This window comes from Eulemur rufifrons, chromosome 5 (genome assembly GCF_041146395.1).
Source record: "Eulemur rufifrons isolate Redbay chromosome 5, OSU_ERuf_1, whole genome shotgun sequence".
NCBI lineage: Eukaryota > Metazoa > Chordata > Mammalia > Primates > Lemuridae > Eulemur > Eulemur rufifrons.
This window is the reverse complement of record NC_090987.1, coordinates 50557352-50581321: the sequence shown is the minus strand read 5'-3', so window position 1 is coordinate 50581321 and position 23970 is coordinate 50557352. Positions and strand designations below refer to the sequence as shown.

Genomic DNA, 23970 nt, shown 5'->3' with positions numbered 1-23970 from the left:
TAAGACTAAGTGCAGGAAAGTATCAGACCCCATAATGCATATTTATATTGAAAATGTGTTTCACACGGTTAACAGATTTGCAAAAGATAAAGCCATTTTTCAGAGAAAATTCCCAAGCCTTGCTCAGTAATACCAAATTTCCATAATGGAAATATGGGTGTCAAATTGGGCAGGAAAAAACATCTAATTTTAATTATTATTGTGAAATTTTACAAAGTAATAATAATTATTAGGCTGGTTAAAAAGTACTTTAAAACCAAGGAGAGTTAAGTCTTCCTTGAGAAGATACGAAAAGAACCTGGTAAGAATGGGGTAAATCGGATGCAATATAGCCATGTCATACATATAAACTCACTGAAATTACAGCACTTCTATTCTTATAGCATTTGCTTACTTTCTATTATCTTGAAAGCAAACTGATTTATAATTTTCCAAAATACCAAAAGTGGCTTAAAATTTAATCAATTACTTTCCTTAACAGAATGAGAACTTTTAATTGCAAATACTGTAATATCCTAATGGCTTCAATGTGAGAGAAAATGATGCATTATAAATTTCAGATCACCATACAGTGGACTCCCTGATACCCCCGCTAATGACACGACAGACACAGACAAGCTACCGAGCAAGAATCTGTTAACAGTTTTATTTTTTTTATGTTAAATACCATGGGACAGGATTGTAAGGATGAAAAACTCAGTCAACAACTGCCTCACAAGGGATAAGAAAAATTCTGCCATGATATTAGCAAAGGTAAAGGAGAAAATTTACACTGTAAGAGGCACCATTTCCCCACAGAACAACCTCTTGGCATTTCCTGAATGAGTGGGATTAGCAATCTAAATAAATCATATTTCAAGAGGTAACAGCAACAGATAAAATTTAAAGGGATTATTAAAATAACATTTACAAGACTCTGAACAATTCTTGAACTCTTATTAAAACCACAAAGAAAGAACAATTCTTTATTTATGAATTTCATAAAGGACTGAATGTGCAACTGACATCTGCTAGTGATGATCTGGTAATATACAATTTGTCCAGTAGCCGAACAGTTTGTTTTTATTGTGTTTTCTAACCGTGAGAGATCATTAAAGGCAAAGCCTATATGACGCTGTACACACAAAAAAATGGTCACCGCGGGCCATACTACCAATGAAATGGTAGGTAAACAAATCTTTTTCTGGTCAAGAGAAAAAAAAAAGAAATAGCACTCTGCATGCTTCACTCTACAAGATGAATTTCCCTAGAAAGAATCCAATGAAAATGGCTGCAATTACAACAAGAAGTGAAGGAAGAGGACTGGTGACATTATCTCTGAAGGATGCAGCTGAGGTTGATCCAGGTTTATCCGAATGTGCTACCTTTCTGAGCCTTAAACCTTCATCCTAGGAAAAAAACACAAACACACACAAGAGGTTTTTAAAAACAAATAAGCACACAATGAGACTACTGGAGCTAAAAATCTAGAGAGACAAAAAGCAGATCAGTGGTTGCCTACAGCTGGGGACAGGAACAGGGATTAACTACTAACCACACAAGGGAACTTTCTCGGGTGATAATATTCTAAAACTGGACTGTAGTGATGTTTGCACAATTCTATTAACTTTGCTAAAAATCACTGAATTGTACACTCACAATGGGTGTCTCCATGAGATGTAAATTATACCCCAATAACTGATTTTAAAGCTGGAACTGAGAAATATATTCCTAAAAAACAAAAATCAGATATGCTGTATTTACACAGAAGGAAAAAAAATCCCACTAAAATTAATACAATTAAAGAAGAGTGTTGTGCGTATGCTTACTTCCAAAGTGGCCCATAGTATTTAAAGTTGGTTATACATCTCCTAGCCCAATATGTTAAAGATTACCAGGAACCAACCTAGACTCTGCCGGTCAGGCTTACTGACTCATTGCAACTAGGGAAGGCACACCAGCAGAAGCGTCTTGCTGAAGGAAGGAGATAGGGTATTATAAAATTCAAGGAAAGGGGAAAGTTGAGGGTGTAATTTAAATAACGCAGTGCTCTGATATACTCAAAGCAAAGCAGAAAAGGTTGTGTTTAAAAACGTCCGCGCATCCAGTCTAGATTGCAAAGCAGACACAGAATACTGCTTGTTCAGACACTTCAAAGTGAGACAGATGAGGAACACTGTATTCCAGAACCTCTTATCTGAAGCTCTGCACCTGCACTGGAAACTGAGGCTGCTTCTCTGTATCAAAGTGACTCCAGGCAAGAGTAGGCTGCTACCTTCTTACTGATATGGTTTTACACAGCAAAGTTTCTCAACAGTCTATGTTTTTAGGAGACAAGGTTTCTCCTAAGGAAGCAGTAGTCACTCAAGGCAGGAGTGACACTGTGTGCAGTATGACCTTGGAAAAATACTGATGCCTGTTAACTACGTAGCTGGCTTTATCTGTGTCTGTTATACAACCTAATGAATGGCAGGACAGATTTTTACTTCCTCAGTGCCAGTTCATTTTTATTTTTTCACATGATTCCTCTACTGCGCTTATAAATAAAGAGTACAACTGATGGCACAGTTTTATTTGCATTATTGGATTTTCTACAGTTGGGTTTTTGGGGTCTCATGTTAAATAGTCCTGTGTAAAAAGAACACTGATCCTCAGTTCCAGCTATACTCACAAACACCTGAAGAACTTTAAAAGTACTCCTAGTGATTCTCATTCACTAGGTCTGGGGAGGGCCTGGTCATCTGTATTTTTAAAAAGCTCATGAGGTGATTCAGATGTACAGTCTGGATTAAGAACCACAGGCCAGAGAAATTAAAAGGGGGTAGTGATCAGACATGAGCAAGAAAGTTAATCTGGCAACAAATTATAATGGGCCTGAGATTAATTCTGTAAGCCAGTGGTTTTAAGGTCCTTTTGTCTTATTTTTTAAACAGCAGAATCATCTTTCAAATAAAATCTCATATAGAACATCAGCAGCATATAAGGAGTAGAGACCAGGAACGAAGTCTCACTCACCTACTTCCCTGTTCACTCTTCCTATTTTTCAGCCCTGCCCCACCTATGTCATTCCTATAGTTTCCACTTCTCCCCTCCCTGCCAAGAGATAAACAGTGGCTTTTTTAATAAATCAGTTGAGCATCCTAAGGAGCATATCTTTCATCAAAGAACTGTGGAAGTCATGGCAGATAAAGTAACAAAGAACAGCATCCTGAAAACTTCATGCTGCATGTGTGTGCAATAAAGACATTCTTTCCACTATCCAGACAGGTGCTGGGTCCCCTCGAGGGGCTACTATGGAATATGAAGAGACAGTTACAAAAATTCAATTCAAAGTGTTTCAGTGAAAAGAAGTTCACAGATCAACCTGACACATAGTGCCTTTGATTCAGAATGTAGTTTCTACATACACTTGACAGAAGGAATAATCAAATGTAGATTAACTCCCATGTTTAGCTTACATTTTTGTATCATCTACTATGACATGAAAAAGCTTTAAACAAAGCCTATAAAGCAATTTATAGGTATTCAGGTCTTGAAACAAGGAATTACTTGTCAAAGGCAAATTGTTCATAAACTCCACACATATTCAAACCAGTCCTCCCTCACCAGTCCACTAATCCAATCAAATATATAAATGACCACTACATACACGTGAAGTGAATGCAAACATAAACGAAAGAGTCCTTGCCCCCAAGGAAATTACTGCCCACTAGGGGGAGAAAGATCTCTAACAAATAAGAGCAGTAAGATGAAATCAGTACAGTGGAAACAATAGTTCAAAACAATTTTTCTTTTCTTTTTGAGGAAAGAGGGTCCAAGAAAAGAATACAAGAACTGAGTACCAAAAGGTAAATGTCTGTGTATATATCTGCCGTGTGAGTAGGAACAGGATTTCAGGGCATTTTCAGGGCATTCTAGGAATAGAGAAGAGCTTCCACTACAGCAAAAGAGTGGTGATAATAGAGAGGCAGGTGTCTCTAGGATACTCGAACCCAACGCTGTCCAACACAAATATAATATGAGCCACACATGTGTAATTTCTAATTTTCTAATAGCATATTAAAAAGATAAAAAAATGGTAAAACTGATTTTAATAATATATTTTATTCAACTCAATATATCCAAAATATTATTTCAATATGTAACAATACAAAAAAGAGATTTTATCTTTCATTGTTCTAAGTCTTCAGCATCAGTGTGTACTTTACACTCATAGCACATCTCAATTTGAACAAACCACATTTCAAGTGCTCAGCAGCCCCAGATGACTAGTGGCTATGGCATGGGACAGTTCAGTATGACTGGGGCACAGAATGCAGGACACTAGAAATAAGAGGAAGCTGGCAATGCCACAGGCCAGATCACAAATGACTAGGATGTCTGCCAAGGAAAGAAACTTGCAGGCAATGAAAAGCCATACTAAGATTATTATAAAAGAGAGTGGCATTGTGGAGAAAAGGCCAGGACATAATCAAATTGGGGAAAAGGAGAAAGAATGGACATGGGAATAAATTTTAAAATTGATCACTAAAATGGCCTAATAATACATTTCCTAATACCTTCATTTCAATCAACTTATTTTCAACCAACAGAACTTACTCTCAGGTGTCGATTTTCTTCTGATAGCTTCATCATTTCTCCCTGAAGTCTTTTACACTCTTCCATTAGTTTCCTTGTTTCGGTATCATTCAGTGAAACACTGTGCGGTTTTGGCATGGGTCCATCTTGTTTAGACGCATTCAGCGGAACAGCTTTACTAGGTTCCATATCATTCTGTATTGCAAAGATATTGGGAATTTTTAAACAAACCAAGTCTCTTTACATGTTTTAAACAAATAAAAATGTAAATTCTACATCTTTCTTTTCAAAAAAATTCTTTAGATGAAAAGTTTTGACTATTTTCAATTTCATTAATAAGAATTTTTTTTAAAATATCAAATGTGAATTAATTTTTAAAGGACTAAATCAGTAAATGTCAGCAGTTCATTAAGTCAAAATAAAATAAGCAACCCACTCCCTCCTCTACTCCCATAGCCCCTGGCACTTACCTCTACCATAGCACTTATCATGTATCATAATAATGTATTTTTGAAATTCTTTCCTATAATACTTCAAAGGCTGGGAGAGCAAGAGCCATTTCTCTTTGTATTTTACCCCTAAACCCAGCACTTTGGTCAAAAGTAGTTATTTGGTGAAAGTACGCTGAATGACTGACACCAACCAAAATCCAAATATGAAGGTCATTTTCAGTGTGCTCTGATTCTGCAATTCAAATGAGGCTCTGGGGGCAGGGGGATATTATCATAATTATTCCAATGAAATTAGGAACTACCTCAAGAAAAAACATTCAAAAGAAAATCTAACTTCTATTAATGGGAATAACTTAATATAAATATTGAAAAGGAGATAAACGCATCATTGCAAAAAAAAGAGGGATGTTAAGTTTATGATCTTGAACATAAATGATTCCTTCAAAGAAGTTTATGATCAAACATAAATGATTGTTCAAATCATTAGTAACACTGTTTGTTTTCATTCGTGTGATTCAATATCAAGATAGCACTTAAGACACTTTTAAGACTACGAGCCCCAAGATCTTAATTCTTACCAACACACAACACCATTTGAAACTAGTGGTAAAGCCCTGAAGACAAATAGCTATGGCAGTACCCAAGTATTTCTGAGCCTACGGTCTGAAGTGCCCCAACATCCTTCATCCTACCATCATTTATGATCACATACGTATTAGTGTAATAAGTCCTCTTTTTCATTTTAATTCTTGTTAAAAAAAAAAAAATTTAGATGAAGACAAACCTGATTTACTCAGATATGACAAAGACATTTACAAAATCAACACTATGGCATTCCACAATACTCAGATTTATTAGAGGCTGCACACCTGACCACCATCTCACAGCTGCCAAATTTATATTAAGTATAAATATTAATAGTTTGTTCAAAGGGCAAAACCAGTATTTCTTATGAAGGGGATCTAATTTGATCAGTATGTCTTAATCCATGTAAAAACTGACTAATCCATTAAAAATTAAAAGCTATAATGAGGTTCCAATGTACAACACTATATATTTGATCTGTCAGCAGATTTTTCCATTTTTCTTCAGGTTTCACAGTTGAGAAAGGTTTTTAAAAAGCCTACTTCAATTCCTACTGAGTTCTTCTTTTGGCAGCTATCTTGCTCTTCACCCTAATCTCTCCCACCACCACCCAATTCCACCTGTATTAAAAATACGTTTCAGATATATTTTGCTCTCTACCAGCATTCTTTCCCGTTCTTTTCCTTAAACTAATCACAACTAATTTCAAAATGGTTTTCCAAGTGTGTTCAAATTCCATCCTAAGCACAAGTCCAACTTCCAATAATGAGGGTGGCCTGCTACCTTCCTGTTGACCAGGAAGCAATGGTCAACAATATGGCAAATGAAGAATCTTTAGGTTTTGGTTAAGAATTGGGAAAAAATACTATACTCGTACCAGAAAGATGACTAAAAAATTAAGAGAATATACATGGGGCCAACAGTGAAGAGAAAAAAATTAAAATAGCATCAAGCTCTTCACAACTGGACTTTTATTTTAAATAAATTCTTGAAATTCTAGAAAATTTAAAACCATGAGGGGAGGAGAGAAAAATCATCTCCCATAATCTTATCAACCAACTACTATTTATGTTATCTTCCAATATTTTTCATATGCACATTTTATAAAATCAGCATATTTACCTTGCTTTATTCACTTCTATGCATGTCTTTTGATTATCTTTTTAAATGACACAATATGTTGTTAAATATTCTATTCTGTGCCTTACCAAAATTACTTAAACATTTCACGTTTGTTAAATAATTGATGAGATGCTTCCCATTCTTTCAAATTTTAAAAAATACATCAATGAATATCTTATGGTGGTAGAATTAGATTCTTCTTTTTCATTGAAATGCTTCATAATGTTATATTGCTTTTATAACAAAAAGTAGAAAGTATATCATAACCAATTTGTGGAGCATAAATATAACACTAGAAATGCAAAGAATACAGCAAAGCTTAACTTAAACACACTTCAAAAGTGAACCAAGTAAGTCATGAAACAAGTTACACAGAATACAGTTAGACTGTGTACTATTTAGGCCCACTACAAACCAGTCAACATACATAGCAGATGCAAAGAAATCTAATTTATTTATGTACATTTAAAGTATAAGCATATATAACCTAACTTAGTTGGGAGTTAAAAACATGAGGGGGGGAGGGTGAGTCATCCCTGTAGTGATAATCTGAAGAGCCTGATGGAAAACACCAAGCAGGTGTGACTTTAAGTATACGCTTCCATTCAGGAGTTCCATTAGTGAGGTTTGACTCCAGGAAAACAGCTTGTTTCTTGAAGGCTGCTTCAGACTGGTCCGGAAAGAGAAGACTGGTTGTTCTGAGAACCATGAAACAAGCAAACTAGAGGATTCAACATGCTGTGATTCTTAGTACACTGATGAACAGTAACATTACATTTAACACTGCAACTCAGAATAAACGGAAAGGTCAAGGCTATGTATCAATTAAAATAAGACTTTATACCTTATCTTGTACTAGTTCATATTTCCACTATTTTATATTATTTAGGCTATGTGCAGTATTCCTCTCCATCTATGAGTTCTACAGTCATGCCCTGTATAACATAATTTTTGATCAACAGACCACACATGTGATAGTGGTTCCACACAATCATAATGGAGCTGAAAAAATCCTATCACCTAGAGACATCTTAGCCATCGTAGTGTCGTAGGTACTATAATGTGCATTACTCACGTGTTTGTGCTGATCCTGGTGTAAACAAATCTCCTGTGCTGCCAGTCATATAAAAGTCTAGCACATACAATCATGTATTGTACATAATACTTGATGATAATAAATGACTTAAAAGTTCTATGTATTTACTACGCTACACCTCCTATTGTTATTTTAGAGTGTACTCCTTCTACTTACGTTTAAAAAAAAAAAACAAAAAAAAACCTGTGAAACAGCCTGAGGCAAGTCCTTTAGGAGGTGTTCCAGAAGAAGGCATTGTTGTCACAGGAGATGACAGCTCCATGTGTGTTACTGCCCCTGAAGACCTTCCAGTGGGATGGGATGTGGAAGACAGTGATAGCAATGATCCTTACCCTGTGTAGGCTCATGTGTATGTTTGTATCTTGATTTTTAACAAAAAAAAAAAATAAAAATAAAAAATTTAAAAATAGAAAAAAGTTTATAGAATAAGGATATAAAGAAAGAAAATAGTTTTATACAGCTGTACAATGTGTTTGCATTTTAAAAGCTAAATGTTATTGTAAGAGTCAAAAAGTTCAAAAATTGAAACTTCTATAAAGTTTAAAAGTCACAAAAAGCTATGGTTAACTTAGTATTGAAGAAAAAAATACTTTGTAAATTTAGTTTGGCCTAAGCGTAGTGTTTATAAAACCTACAGTAGTGTACAGTAATGTCCTAGGCTTTCACATTCACTCATCACTCACTCACTGACTTACCCAGGGCAACTTCTAGTCCTGCAAGCCCCATTCATAGTAAGTGCCCTATGAGGTCTGCCATTTTTTCTTTTAAATGGTATTTTTACAGTATCTTTTCAATGTTTGGATACGTACGGCTATACAAATACTTCCCATTGTGTTAGAAATGCCTACAGTATTCAGGACAGTAGCATGCTATATATATAGGTTTGCAGCCTAGGATCAATAGGTCACACCATATAGCCTAGGTGTGTAGTAGGCTACACCGTCTAGGCTTGTGTAAGTGCACTCTGTGATGCTCACACAACTACCAATTCCTGTTCTTAAGCAATGCATGACTATACTCATGAATTTCTTTTTAACAACCTTAAGAACTTCAATTCTAATATTTCAAGCATTAGGTTATTAAGTAAGGAATGTCCGATTTCCTTAAGTACCAAGTATGACAATTGGTATCTCTGACATTTCACTTTCACACTTTTTTTTTTTTACTGTGAAGGTACACCTTCATTCTTTCAAACACACATTTTGGCTTGTGATTATCTTTCAATATTTTTTTTTAAAGAGCAATTTTTGTGAAACCATGGGTAAGTCAAAAATTCGTGTTATTTTCGCATGTGAGTTCCATCATGGAACCAATGCAGCGCAGACAGCTTGAAATATCAATGAAGTGTTTCGGAAGGATGTGGCTAATGAACACACAGTATGTCAATGGTTTGAGAAGTTCTAGTCTAGTGATTTTAATCTTGAAAATGAGCCACGTGGGTGACCTGAGACCAAGGCGGATAATGATGAGCTGAAAGCTATAGTGGAAGTGAATCCATCTCAACCTATGCATGAATTCGCAGCAAGGTTTGATGTTACTATTCCAACAATATTGGACCATTTGAAACAAATGGGCTGGACGAAGCTGCATAGATGGTTACCGCATGAATTAAATGAGCATCAGAAGAGAAACCATCTCGAAGCTTGCCTTTCTTTGCTGTTATGACATAAAGGCGAACCATTTCTATACCATATTGCTACATGTGATGAAAAAGGGACCATTTCTACACCACATTGTTACAGGTGACCAAAAAGGGATTCTTTTTGACAATCACAAGTGTTCGGCACAATGGTTGGATAAAGATGAAGTGCTGAAACACAGTCTAAAACCAAACAGTCATCAAAAAAAGCTAATGGTGTCTGTTTGGTGGTCCAGCGCTGGTATTATCCACTATAGCTTTATGAAACCTGGTCAATCGATTCCAGTGGATGTCTACTGCAACAACCAGATGAAATGATGATGTTTGAGATTAAGCAGCCAAGACTGGTCAACAGAGACAGGCCAATCCTCTTGCAAGACCACATGTGGCAAAAAATAATGCTGCCCAAACTACAGAAGTTGGACATGGAAAGCCTCTGTCATCCACTGTATCCACCAGACCTTGCACCAAGTGACTACCACTTCTTCCAGGCTTTGGACTACTTCTTGAGAGGAAAAATACTCAGTTCCCAACAAACTGTGAAAAACGCCTTTCACGATTTCATCGCCACTCGCTATCCACACCTTCCTCCCTGCTGGCATAAGCTACCGTTAAGGTGGCAAAACTGTGTCTATAGGCACATACTTTGATTAATTGTACTGCTTACTGTTTGAGGTATAATAAACTAAACTTTTGATTCAAAATCAGACATTTCATATTTAATGACCTGATACTTCTATTGGGGGTAATTAGAAAAAGAGGGAGCTAAGGATTAGAAATAAAAGGGGAAAGGGAAAATATAAGACAGAGCAGATGTGTGCAACAAAGCCTTGGGGAGAACAAAAGGGCTGAAGGACATAAACATAGGACTACATTCTTAGAACTATTATGAGTAAGGGGTGTAAAATGTACACAAAGCAGCTAAAACCAAGAGTTTTGACACGAACTGTCAGAGGCAGAATTAAGGTCTTAACCTGTGAGTTAATACAGTATTTGAATAACAAAGTTATCTGAAGATTTTTTTTTGCACTCTCAATGACCAATTAACTGTTTCTCTAAAACCATGATTCCCAGAAGTAAATAACTCCAAATCACAAAACCATTACACATTTAGACAAAGGATCCTATTTTTTTTTAAAGCCTTAGCATGTATACCCTCTGCAAAGCCAAATCAGAATATAAGCAACCTGTTAAAACCTTGGGGTTCCAGGAAGTTTCCAGTAAGGGAGAAACGTTAAAGACAATCATAAAACACCCATCATACCACCAAAAAGTAACTGGTATCTTATTCATGTGCTGTCATTTTACCTGAGTGACTATTAAGTGTGTACCCACACACACACACAACCACACTAGTATGTTAAACGATGGCCTATGGTTTTTAGGGTTTTAATTCTCCTACATGGGGCACCAATGTAAATAAGCAACAATGACAGTTATGGGGAGGTTACTATATTTGTATTTGATGACATAATATAAAGTAGTAATTCCATTTCTCTTTTTTTGTATAAACACAAATACTTGCCTGAATAGCAATGTTTGCCAGCTCTAACCTTTATTGCTATACTTGCTATCCTATTCAAATAAACTTCATATACTCCCTTTTCTCTAAGAGTATGTTCCGCAAATCTCAGTCACAGGAAAACTTACACCAACTTCATTACACGGTTCACACTTACATTAATTCTGCTCACTACTGAGATTTTATTAAGGTCTGAACATAGTTTTTTAGAACAGCAGAGTTTGTGTGCATGATTTTTAAGAGCTTTGTGGTTCTGCTGTAATTTTAAGCATAGCTGAAAAACTCAATTCTATCTACTCCATATAACATACTCACAATATCACTTTATCTGCTAACTTAATCATTAACACTGGGAAATTCCTATGTCTGTTAGCTCCCTAAAACAAACCTTCTGCTTCTCCTGTTTGAACACATTGAGTCCCCTGGGGTCATTCTTCGTGTGGTAACTGGCAGATGTTGCAATTGTGTTGTTGATGCTGCTCATTGCAGTGGCAGTCGGAGCAATCCCTGGTGGAGTTATACCCTGAGATGGCATGGGAAACATATTCTCAGATTTGCACCAAATTCTTATTTCTCCTGCATGATATGGGGAATGACTGACACAGAAAGCATTAGGCTCTAAAATATTCACATACTCTATAAAAATGTGTTATGCGTAAGAAACAATACTAATAACATCTATGTTAAAGCAGAAAGTACGAAAGTTTTGGAACTACCTTTTTATATTGTTTCCCAAACAAAATTAGCTATGATCTACTTGCATTATGTTCACTTATTAAATGTACATACTTTATAACTTTATTAAATTTATGCTAGTCTTATGTTTTCCTAAAATGAATACCTTCTAACTCTAACTTTGTGGCTCTTAATTTTTTTTTTTTACTAATTAATACTTGTCAATATCTGAACAAGTACACTTTCATGTTTTCTTACCTTTGATAACACTCAATCTGAACATTTTTAATAACTCCCTGCCCCATACACACACTCACACACACCCCCAGGCCAATAAACAAACTTAAAGACTCATGACATTCTAGCTGGTAACTTCATAGTAACTCCATAGTTCTCTTCCTATCTTCCTATCTTCTCAACTTCCTTTAATAGAGGTAAAAATAATACTGTATTATACAAAAAATAGGAAGACTTTACGATAATACTTATTGATATCTCATCTGTTCTTTATCTCTAAAAGAAAACAATGTACATTATCAAAAAAGTCTTTATAAGATCCCTGAAATCCCTGTTCTTTACAGCCCTTCCGTCTTAAACAAATCAGTATTATTTCCTAAAAAACATGTCACCATCAGATGTTAGAAGAAAGACATTAATGAAATGTAATACATTTAAGAAATTTGGAAAATGTCAAATAGATTTAAGGCCTCAAAATTTTTTTTAAATTGAAGACAAAGAACTGAATAGGTCATAAAACATCAAAAATAACAACACAATTCAGTCCTAAAAAAAAAAAATCCACTACCACTAATTGGACATTAGGTATTTCATAATAGAGGTGACAATGCCTAATCAGAAGTAATCATACAGACAACTTCATTTTGTGTAACAGCACTTCAGTATCATTCACCTCCAGCTACCAACAATATAGGGAACATGCTGAATGGCTCTCCATACTCAAAACAACTCAAACGATGCTATGGGCCACTGATGAACTGAAAGACATGTAAAAATTTTTTCTTCAGAGGAAAGAAAAAAAAAATCATTTAAAAGGCAGGTGTGTTAGCACACGCCTGTAGTCCCAGCCACTCAGGAGGCTGAGACAGGAGGATCCCCTGAGCCCAAGAGTTTGAGACCATCTTTAGCAACATAGGGAGACCCTGTCTCTTTGCAAAAAAAAAAAAAAACAGGAAGGGGAGAAGGAAAAAGAAAAGGGGAAAGGGAAAAGGAAAGGAATGAAAGTTGTATGCTAAACCTTAAGTTGTCACCAGCAACCCAATTAAAAACTAACCTGAATTTTGTTTAAGTATATCTAAGATAAACATACAAAATGGGGATATTAAGTAATTTTATCTATGGATGCTAGAAAGAAACCAACGTGTCAAAGATACTATGATTTTTAAGCAGTTTTATCAACTTCACCTACAGACAACTCTGACATGGAAATAGCAAGATACAATTATCAACAGTCATCGCCATGTGAATGCAGTATTTAAGAAAGAGGTGCTCTGTAAGTACTTTTACATAGAGAGAAAAGGTTTCATTCTTGTTATTATAAACAAAGAAACAAAAACTTTCCTATATATTTTGTACTATCACAAAGACTTCAGATTTGGTACTTAAGGCTTCATATTTTCCATAAAGGACAAGAGGCAACATTAAATTGATTATTTGTCATAGTCCACTAACAACAGAACTGGATCTGTGCTAGGTTGCACTGAATTTAAACACATTTCTCAGTAATTAACATTTCTTGTAGAATCTGCAGATTGGTAATACTACAAGAAGGAATTTAAGTAGAACAACATTTCCAAAAGTGTATTTTTCAGACCAGATATTTCGTAAGTTAATTAGGTTCTATTAAACAGAAGAGAAATGCTGGGTTAAACCTATTTCTTTACTGTAAGTCTTATTGGAGCTTTTACTATGCAAATATGCAACAGGATTTCCTTTGGAGACACAGTATTTGCAGAATTTTTCCAAACTTAAGTAAGTCAAGTGACCACAGTGCTCTTCCTACCTAATACACTGGCAAATACTGCCTTATAAAAACACAGCCCTGTTTTGGGCCTCTCTTCTTTTTAATATACACAATCAATTAAAGCTACCTCTAGCTTATATATAGTATAGATACAACTTTTGCACATTTGAATTATATAAACTTGAAATAGTGATATAATGAAATCTTAAAGTCTCATCTTATGTGTAATACTTGAAATGTAAATTCTAAACACTTAAAAATATCCATCAAAAATCATAATGGCAAGGCTAGTGAGCCATGAAAATCCTAAGCCATATTTATTGTATTGCTACACTGAAACACCACTTCAGTTGGTTCACAGAAGTCCCATTCTTCTCAGAATCAGTGTTGGATTTCGCGTGTTTTGAATTATCCAAGATCTTCAAGAACATATCCCAATCATAAAATGCAATCATTATCACAAGAAATAAAATAATCCACATCATCCTATATGCTGCTGACATAATTTTATCATTAAAATTTTAGCATTTGAAGATGTGCCTTCGAATGACAAATGACTCCAATCTTGATCAAAAGAAATTCTGACAAAATTAAATATCAATCTTGTCCCGGGGCACAGATTGTGGTCCTGAAATACCATCTCCCACTGAGATGTACCAGAGCTTCTTGAAGAAATGGCTGAGTCCAGGTCTGGGCCTGGAAAAATTTTGCCACATTAACCATCAAGAGAATTACCAAAGAATACTCAACCAAAAAAACTCAACCAACTCAAAGAGGTGCCTTACCAGGCAACCTGAGCACCAATAATAACAACAAGGAGCTAAAACCAAAATGTTTAAATCCACGACCTCTAACAATATAGAAAGTAAGGAGGAAAGGAAGAAAGGAGGGAGGGAAGAAGATTGATTGTACATCACCAGAGGGATGCTTGTGAACCAACGCAATTTTTTAAAAACCTTAAAGAGAGACTTAATTAAAGAGAGACTCATTTATCCTGCCCTTATAAACTCTATCACTGAATAATCAACAAGCTTCTCTTTACACAAGTATTCTAAGTAGCATATGAAGTAGAAATGACAGAATATCACCATTATGCAATCATAAATGAATTAATGGACCTAGGCCATATTTTCTCAATCTCAACTTTATTGACATTTTGGGCCAGGTAATTCTTTATTGTAGGGTCCATCCTGTGCACTGTAGAAAGGTGAGCAGCATCCTTGCCTCCACTCACTAGAGAAATGCATGCCTGTGGCACCCCTCTCCATCCCTCAGTTGTAAAAACCAAAACTGTCTCCAGACATTGCCTCTAGAGGAGCAAATCGATTGCCCCTGGATGAGAACAACTCATCTAGAACTTTTAATTATAAGAAATACCAAGGAAAGAGAAAAAGTTAAATAACCCCAAAGGATGCAATGAGCAAAATCTAGTCTATGGGAAAGTCCACAGGCAAACCTAGTTTAACAATTTGCAAGAGCAAAACAGAGAGGGAACCTATAGACTAAGAGATTTAAGAAACATGTCATCTAGTAGCAGTATTTAGACTTTATTTTCATCTCAATTCAAACAAACTGCAAAAAAAGAATCTTAAATGACATCTGTGAGACAAATGTGAATGCTGCCTGATAGTCTGATATTAATGATACGTTGAATTTTTAAAGGCATAATAATGGTACTGTCATTAAAACTCTTTTATCCCTTTTTTAAAGTACTTTGAAAGCTATATATTGAAATAGTTACAGATGAAACTATATGATATCTGGCATTTGTCTTAAACAGTATGTGAGATGGGAAATAATGGGATTTAGACGTAATAAGATTAACCACAAACTGGTAATTGTTAAAGCTAGTCATAGGCTCACAGAGGTTCACCGTACTGCTATATACTTTTCTAGGTACTTAAAGTTTTCCAAAATAAAATGCTTTTTAAAAAATCACCTTTAGCAGATATTCCCTACAATTTAATATACAAGTCCAAGTAATTCAATTAGTGAAAATTACATTCTGCAGCTAGCTCATCAAGGCTCAGAGTCAGATATTCTCTGAAGTTCTTTGAAGTTACTGAATGGCCTTTATGTTCCTAATAATACTTGCTCTGAAAAAGTTCCAGGCCCAAATTACTTCTGCTCATGCTCCATAGTGTGGGACGCTGGGAACTCCATTCAGTAATTGTTCAAGCGCTAAAGCACATCCAAAACTGCTTTCTTGGATTACTATGGGCTATACCTATCGGAAGGCATACCTGCTATTCTCCTCCAAGAGGTGGTAAATGGCTAGGCTCAAGTGTAGCCATATCATTTCCATCAACTTCTGGTTTGGTTTCTAAAGCAGTGAGAACTTCTCTTAGTCAGCAATATCAAATCCCTAGGCTCCAACCCTTTTCAGACTATAACCTCAAATAGTCTGCTATCCAGAGCAAAATAGAAGCCCAGATGAAAGACAGCCAGATCTACGTTTATTAAATTATTGTAAAAAATAACATAAAATTCTAAGTGAGAAAACATCCAATTTTAAAAAAAAGTCAATCCAGACAATGTGCTGTTATGTTTTCTTGGTTCCAATAATAAGAGCTATGAAAGCTATCAGCTTCCTGACAGACTAGGCAAAAGAGAAAGAAAACTCCAAATGAGAAGCATAAACATGCCATCTAACCCTCACTCTACAATAAAAATATATGCATCAGTATTTTTTGTTTTGGGCAAATACCTCAAAATGGCTTTAAAAAGGCACTTTTAAAATTCAGTAAATCATTTGGTCAACACCTAATTATTCACAGACTTTTTCATTTCAGTTTATCCTGAAAGAGTAACACAATAACTAAGGCCATGTATTTAATCTACATGTTTACTTTTAAGACAGGGTCTTGCTCTGTCCCCAATGCTAGAGTACAGTGACATTATCATAGCTCGTTGCAATCTCAAACTCCTGGGCTCAAGCAATCCTCCTGCCTCAGCCTCCCAAGTAGCTAGGACTACAGGTATGTGCCAGCACGCCTAGCTAATTCTTTAAAAATTTTTTGTACAGATGTGATCTCACTATGTTGCCAGGCTGGTCTTAAACTCACAGCCTCAAGGATCCACCTCAGCCTCCCAAAGTGCTGGAAAGTACAGGTATGAGCCACCACACCTGGCCTCATGTTTCAGTAGAGCAAATGGCCTCCAGATCAAGGCAAGAGTCAGAACAGATTATAATCAAATTGCACCAAACAATTCTATTTATCCATATTATTGTATATATTAAGTCACACACACAAAAATCTTATTCAAATCCCTCCTATGAACCACAGAAAAAGATTCAAATTTGCAATCCATAAGGGGGAAATCGAAAGTGACCACAACCCACTCTATACGTTCATAGACTGATTTTTTAACTACATATACACACACACACACACACACACACACACACATACACATCCCTCAGTCCCTCAAATTGTACTTGCTTCACACTATCAACAAGCAATATAAAATTTACTAAAAAATAAAATTAGATGGATTTTGACCAAAAACAAGTGAGCAAGATACCTGGAAACAGCTAAACCTGAAATAAACTATGCATGTAAATTAATATTTTTAAACCCAGAGTGCTGGTATATAGTTGCCCAAAAGAATTTTTAATCTTTTCTTTCTTATATTTATTATATGTATATATATTATATATTTATTACATTTTACTTACATACAAATTTATTTACATATAAATAAAATATATTTATTATATACACGTCTCATTCTAAAAAAGAACTTGAAGTGGTTTAAGTGGCAAAACCTCAGTAGAATCAAATGATTCTTCTCCAACGTGCAGCTTGGACCTAAGAGTATTTCCTTCTTCCTGGACAAACAAAATGTTATAAAATGAAAAAAATCATAATAAGTTTTTTTTAACTTAAATAAGCACTGAGTCTTATGTGACAGCCTTGTGTCATGGTCTTCTGTGACAGCCACCACACACACCCCCCTTAGGCCAAAAACAGAACCAAAATCAACCAAAGAAACTGAGAGCTCAACAGTTTCCAATTTTCTTGTATTTTTCTACTTACCAGTTTATCATTTTCATTGGGCATTTCAAATACACATCTCAATTTGGAGTCCATTAATTCATCAGGTTTTGCCTCTTTCCACTAAAAATAAACAACACCAAACATGAGACATAGAAAGTATGATCATGGCAAACAGGTTTCACCTCAAGGGACAAACAGAAAACGAGTGTAACTGCTTGGCTCAGCTAGAATACACTGCTGCACTCTGTGTTGATCACCTTGCCATCGTTATCTGCTGATGTCACAAAACTTTTATGTAATTCTAGAGCTACTATCACCACCCATTAAAATCGCACTGACATCACTAGCAATCACAGGACTTTCTTCTTAATAGTAGCATTTCTAAATTGTTTCTAAAAATACTATTTCAAAATTTTCATTCTTGAAATTAAGTCAGGATTATCTACAATCAACAGATTTACTGATTTTTTAAAAATCTAATTTTAAATTTCTAAAAATTAAGTTGCTCTATTGAGTACTAAACAAAACCAACAGTTTAAACTACATTCCCCAAAATAAATTCTGTTCAACTTCTATACTTACCACAGCTTCCATATCTGAAGTGTTTGGTGGAGCAAAAATTGTCTGTACCATAAACTTGTGTTTACTCTTTTCATTCGGATCATAGTCAAATGGCTGCAGCATTACTAAATAAGAAGAAAAGATATATTGTCTTCTGCATTTGTTTGCATATGATTCTTATTACCTCATTCGCTAATACGCAAATTTCAAGACAACCAAGAAAAGTTCAAGAAATCAAACACTAGATTATTTACATCAAGGATCCAGAATCAACTTTACTGATTCTAATTATTTTTAATTTGCCCACCTTTCTGATTTACTAAGTCTTTTACAACCCACAAAATAACAAATGGCTATTTAAAAAATAAATATGAATCTGTGACTATCCCTTCTATACTTACTTTGTGAAAATTTTCAAAACTTTGCCAACAGTAACTACTACATTGCCTGTAAGCTCAGATTAAATCATTTTTATTATAATAAAACTAGTTATTATGTGAATTTAGGCTTCATTTTAGTATTTCATGATACTTTAAAATTAGACAACTGAGGTATTTAGAGAAATACTTGAAAACTGAAAAAAAACACTGCTATATATTGTTTTAATATAACTAATTTTTCTAAAATGGATTTTAAATAAACACCTATTCAAAAAGAGTTTAACAACTTAAATCGTCTAAGAAAACAAAGTATATACATAGCCTCTTCATCTCTAGAATTTATTCTACAGTCCCAATAATAACATTCAAATTTTTTCTAATGATTTATGATTTCAGTTTAGGTTATTTAAGGCTCTGAGGGGTTATACGTCATGCTAAACTTAAATAACATAAATCCAATATAAAAGATTATAAAGAATAAGCCAACAATTATATATGTATATGGTATTGTAGAACTTATTCTCTGCTAATTTTTGGTTATTTCTAAGATATATCAAAAAGACAAATACAATTAAGCAAATGCAATAAAAAACAATTATATAAGAAAATCTTATTCATTAGATATGTCTGAAAAGTCCATTAACTCCTATCTTGGCTAAAAAAATTTTTTCAAGGGAACCAAGAGAAGACACAATAAAATTCCATTAATAGCCTTCTCTGAGCAATCACTATAGGCTAATCATTATGAACCAAAAATTTGTGAATAAAAACCAAGCTTAAAACATGGTTAACTTTATGACAATTATACTCTAATTAAGGTTGCAAACTATATAATAAGGCAATCCCAAAAATATAAATATGTACAAATTAAAAGAGCAAATCTACAAAACTAAGTGCTGAAAGGACACAGGAAAAAAAGAAACGAACATGTAATAGAATTAAACAGAGAAGGTTACTGGAAGAAGCACAGCTGAGTGACTCCTTAAGTGGAAAGGCACTACACTAAAAACAGAAAAGCTAAATTCAAATTGGAGGAGAGGGATCTGAGGGCATGCGATGTAATCATTAATTAGTTTGGAGTTTTCAGTAGTCAGGTGCTCAATGCAACGGGTTTATGTGGAGAAAAGTGCTTTGAAAAGTATAAATTTTCTTAAGAAATATTAATGTTCTTAAACTTCGGCAATCTGGAATCCTCAAAGAAAAGTCATTCTGTAACAATTTTATGGACTCCTAGGGATACAGCTGTTTATACCAATAAACTATGTTTAACTATGTGGACTAAAATAATTCTATCTCCTTCCAATTTAGCTAAAGGCTTAAAGATGCAGAGAGCAATACCTAGAATGTATGCGTTGCTTCCTTTATCTTATTGCCCATCCGTCTTTCTCAGGAACTGATGAACTGGACTATGCAAGCAAACATGAAAGGATTCCTCCCAGGCCACCTTACCATAAGACTCACATCTTTTCTAGAGCTTCCTAGCTCTTGAGTTTTGGCCTATACCTACTGAGGAAGGATTTAGTGTCACCAAGAACTGTGACTGTGGTCTGTCCTTTATTACCCTTGTAGTCAGGTTCCACCTCTAAATACTCTCAAGGTGCCTGCTCTAGATTCTCACTCTCTGTATAATTTGCTATTTTTAATCTGCTCTGGATTTGAAAACTAGAAAACTGATACAGAATTATATTTTAAGATTGCTTGTCAGGATCACCCAGGCATTCTTCTTGTTGTTGTTAATGTACATAGTTCTAAGCCATGCCGCGGAGATTCTGATATGAGATGAACTCACGTGTGTTCATGCTCCCCATGCTATCACAACACAAAGTGGGAGATGAGAACTACTGTTACAGACTAAGAGGTTCTCCCATAATGTAACCATATACACTCTCATACTTGCTTCCTATTTCCCAGGTATGTTAGACATATGGTTAAGGAGAATAGTCCTCAGAAATCTGAAGGACTATCTGAGGGAAGAAAGGAACAGTTTACAGAGGGCATTAACTATGGCACCAGCATAGACTGACTCCACAGCAGGAGTAAGGAATCCAAGTATTCCAAGAACCAAGCATATTTCTTCAACTACAAATACAGACAGACATAACAGAGTAACAAAAATAAAGTTTTCAAGTGCAGGACACTGTTGGCATTCACAATGAAAGGCATGAAGACTCACCTGATTTGATACAATAGGCAAAAAAAGAGGCATTGTACTTTTTTAAGCAAAAGAATGACAACACTTTTATAGCTGCATGCAATATGTAATAAGCTCAAGATCTAAATGAAAATGACCAATAACAAGAAATGATGTGATTTTTCAAAGATAAAATAATAAAAACAATGTAGTCGTGAATTACAGAAACAAAAGCTAGATATAACATTTTAAATTGACAATGACGACTTATCAATAATTACTTACAAATACCTCCCCTCACAAGATGAGGGTGAGAAATTTTCCACAACAGTTTGCATATGGTAGAATATGGACATCTTTAAAGGCAAAGCCAGAGTAACATAAGAATTATTTCTCTCCCTCCAGCTGAAACCCAAATAATTAAACCAAATTAAACATAATCATAAAATGTCAAAATTAAAATGTACACATATTCAGGACATGATTTGCTACCTGAAACAGTCACAGTCGACCCTGGGTCAATAATTCCACTGTTGGGCCTCACACAGTACCGGCGAGGTGCTGTAGTCTTCACTTTGAAACACACTTTTCTATCAGATGGATTTCGCAATTTAAGATTTGTAGTGACTACATCTGTAAAAGGGCCTGTAAGGTTCAAATATTAAAGAGGAAAAAAAATTTTAATTGAATTCAAAACAAAAAAAAAAGAATTCAAAATTGAACGTATACAATCTCTATTTTATTTATGTATTGACATCTGTCTGCACAAATACACCAATTGGCTAATAGTGCCTTTCTCCAGATGGCAGACTTACAAGTAAGCCGCACTTTCTCCTTCATTCCTTACCATGTTTCACAAAATTTCTACTGCAAATATATATTAGTTCTATCAAAAAAAGCCTTCTGAAAGTTTCAAACTATGAAACACATTTATAATTGTATTCTTACAGTATGCTCTTACCACATTACTGAAAATGTCAGAATTTTCCAGTGGTCTGCAAACCAGTGCCAAGTTTATTTTACTAGGCCAACTGCAAAAGTCTCAACATCTGAAGATACTACACCCTATGAAAACAGAGTTCCTGCTTCGTCTTAATTAGGTTTAATCAATTCAATCATTCAATCAATCCATTCACTCACTCACATACTTGTTAAGTGTTTATTGTATGTACTGTGTCACATGCACTAGATACAAAGTTTTTAAGCTCTAGCTCTGTACCCAAACATAAAATTACAAAACAAAGCACCCAAAAGGCTGATCCATTCCTGCCTCAATTAAACCAGCATAACCCCAATTTTCCAAATGCAGAGGTATGCCAGCATTTTGCTCTTGGTTGAAGGAAAGCCTAAAGGTAGAGATTAATTTAATCAACAAAATAATCACGTATTTTTTTTTAATGTTTGCTATTCTTATTAATGGTTAAAATGCCTGAAGTCAGGTGTGGGTTTAAATCTTTTTTTTTTTCTTTTTTAATTTCAACAGATTTATATAATGCTAAAGTCAGGGCTTTCAGTGTACCCATCACCAGAATAGTGTACACTGTACCGGATAAGGCAGATTTTTCTCCCTCCCACCTCTCCCCCCTCCTTAGTTTTCAGTGTCCATTACACCATTTTATGATCATATATCTCTCATTTAGCTCCCACTTTTAAGTGAGAACATGTATTTGTTCTTCCATTCCTGAGATACTTCACTTAGGATAACAGTCTCTAGTTCCAAGCAGCAAGTTGCTGCAAAAGATATTATTTCATTCCTTTTCATGGCTCGGAAGTAACACATAGGTGTGTGGGGGGGGGGTGGATGTATATACACACACACACATATATACATACACATACCACATTTTCTTTATCCACTCATCAGTTGACGGCACTTAGGTTGATTCCCTATCTTTGCAATTGTGAATTGTGCTGTGAACAGCATTCAGGTGCAGGTCTCTTTTCTGGTGGGTGGATGCCCAGTAGTGGGATTGCTGGTAGGTCAAATGGTAGGTCTACTTTTAGTTCTTTGAGGAATCTCCATACTGCTTTCCACAGAGGTTGTACTAAGTTTACATTTCCAGAAACAGTATATAAGCATTTCCTTTTCACCTCATCTGTACTACCATCTATTGTTTTTTTGTTTTTGTTTTTTTACTTTTTAGTAATGGCCATTTTGACAGCGGTAAAGTGGTATCTCATTCTGGTTTTAACTCGCATTTCCCTGATTAATGGTGTTGAGTGTATTTTCATATGTTTTTATTGGCCATTTGTCTGTTTTCTTTTGGGGGAAAAAAAAAACTTCAGGTCTTTCACCCACTTTTTGATGGGGCTTTTTTCTTGCTGGTTTGAGTTTTCTATAGATTCTGGATATTAGCTCTTTGTTGGAAGTACAGTTTGTATTTTCTCCCATTCTGTAGGTTGTCTATTTACTCTGATCATTTCCTTTGCTGTGCAGAAACATTTTAATTAAGTCCCATTTATTTATTTTTATAGTTGCTGTATTTGCTTTTGGGGTCTTAGTCATGAATTCTTTGTCTAGGCCAATGTCCAGGAGAGTTTTTCCTATGATTTCTTCTAGAATTTTTATGGTTTCAAGTCTTACATTTAAATCTTTAATCCATCTTGAGTTAATTTTTACATATAGTGAGAGACAGGGATGCAGTTTCATTCTTCTGCATGCAGCTATCCAGTGTTCCCAGTACCACTTATCAAATAGGGTGTCCTTTCCCCAGTGTATGTTTTTGTCTTTGTTGAAAATCAGTTGATTGTAGATATATGGGTTTATTTCTGGGTTCTCTATTCTGTTCCATTGGTCTATGTGTCTCCCTTTATACCAGGATCATGCTCTTTTGGTTACCACAGCCCTGTAGTATAATTGGAAGTCAGATAACCTGATGTCTTCAGATTTGTTGTTTGTGCTTAGAATTGGTTTGGCTATTTGGGCCTTTTTTTGGTTCCATATGAAGTTTAGGATTGTTTTTCCTAAGTCTGTGAAAGTGACATGGGTATTCTGATGGAAATTGTACTGAATCTATAAATCACTTTGGGCAGTATGGACATTTTATCAGTGCTGATTCTTCCAATCCATGAGCAGGGGAAGTTTTTCCATTTGTTTGTGTCCTCTATGATTTCTTTCATCACAGATGTTGTAAGAACATAGGTGTTTTACAGTTCTCCTTGTAAAGATCTTTCACCTTCTTGGTTAAGTATATTCCTAGGTATCTTACTTTCCTTGTAGCTATTGTAAATGATAGAGTTCTTAATTTGACTCTCAGCTTGACTGTTA

General features: G+C 35.1%; 1 protein-coding gene across 2 annotated transcripts in view; it reads right to left on the bottom strand.

Annotated features, from left to right (window-relative positions):
- Window positions 1–499: 499 nt before the first annotated feature.
- VAPA (VAMP associated protein A) overlaps window positions 500–23970 on the bottom strand; it is a 46303-nt gene continuing 22832 nt past the window's right edge. Inside the window, exons 2-7 of one of the 2 annotated variants that reach the window (XM_069468274.1) lie at window positions 21195–21347; window positions 18213–18316; window positions 17670–17750; window positions 11362–11496; window positions 4579–4752; window positions 500–1388 (exon numbers count right to left, since the gene is read on the bottom strand). In XM_069468274.1, coding sequence (XP_069324375.1) covers window positions 1230–1388; window positions 4579–4752; window positions 11362–11496; window positions 17670–17750; window positions 18213–18316; window positions 21195–21347 — 806 coding nt within the window. In that variant the 3' untranslated portion in view covers window positions 500–1229. The remainder of the gene's footprint in view (window positions 1389–4578; window positions 4753–11361; window positions 11497–17669; window positions 17751–18212; window positions 18317–21194; window positions 21348–23970) is intronic. The other variant, XM_069468275.1, reaches the window with a different exon arrangement.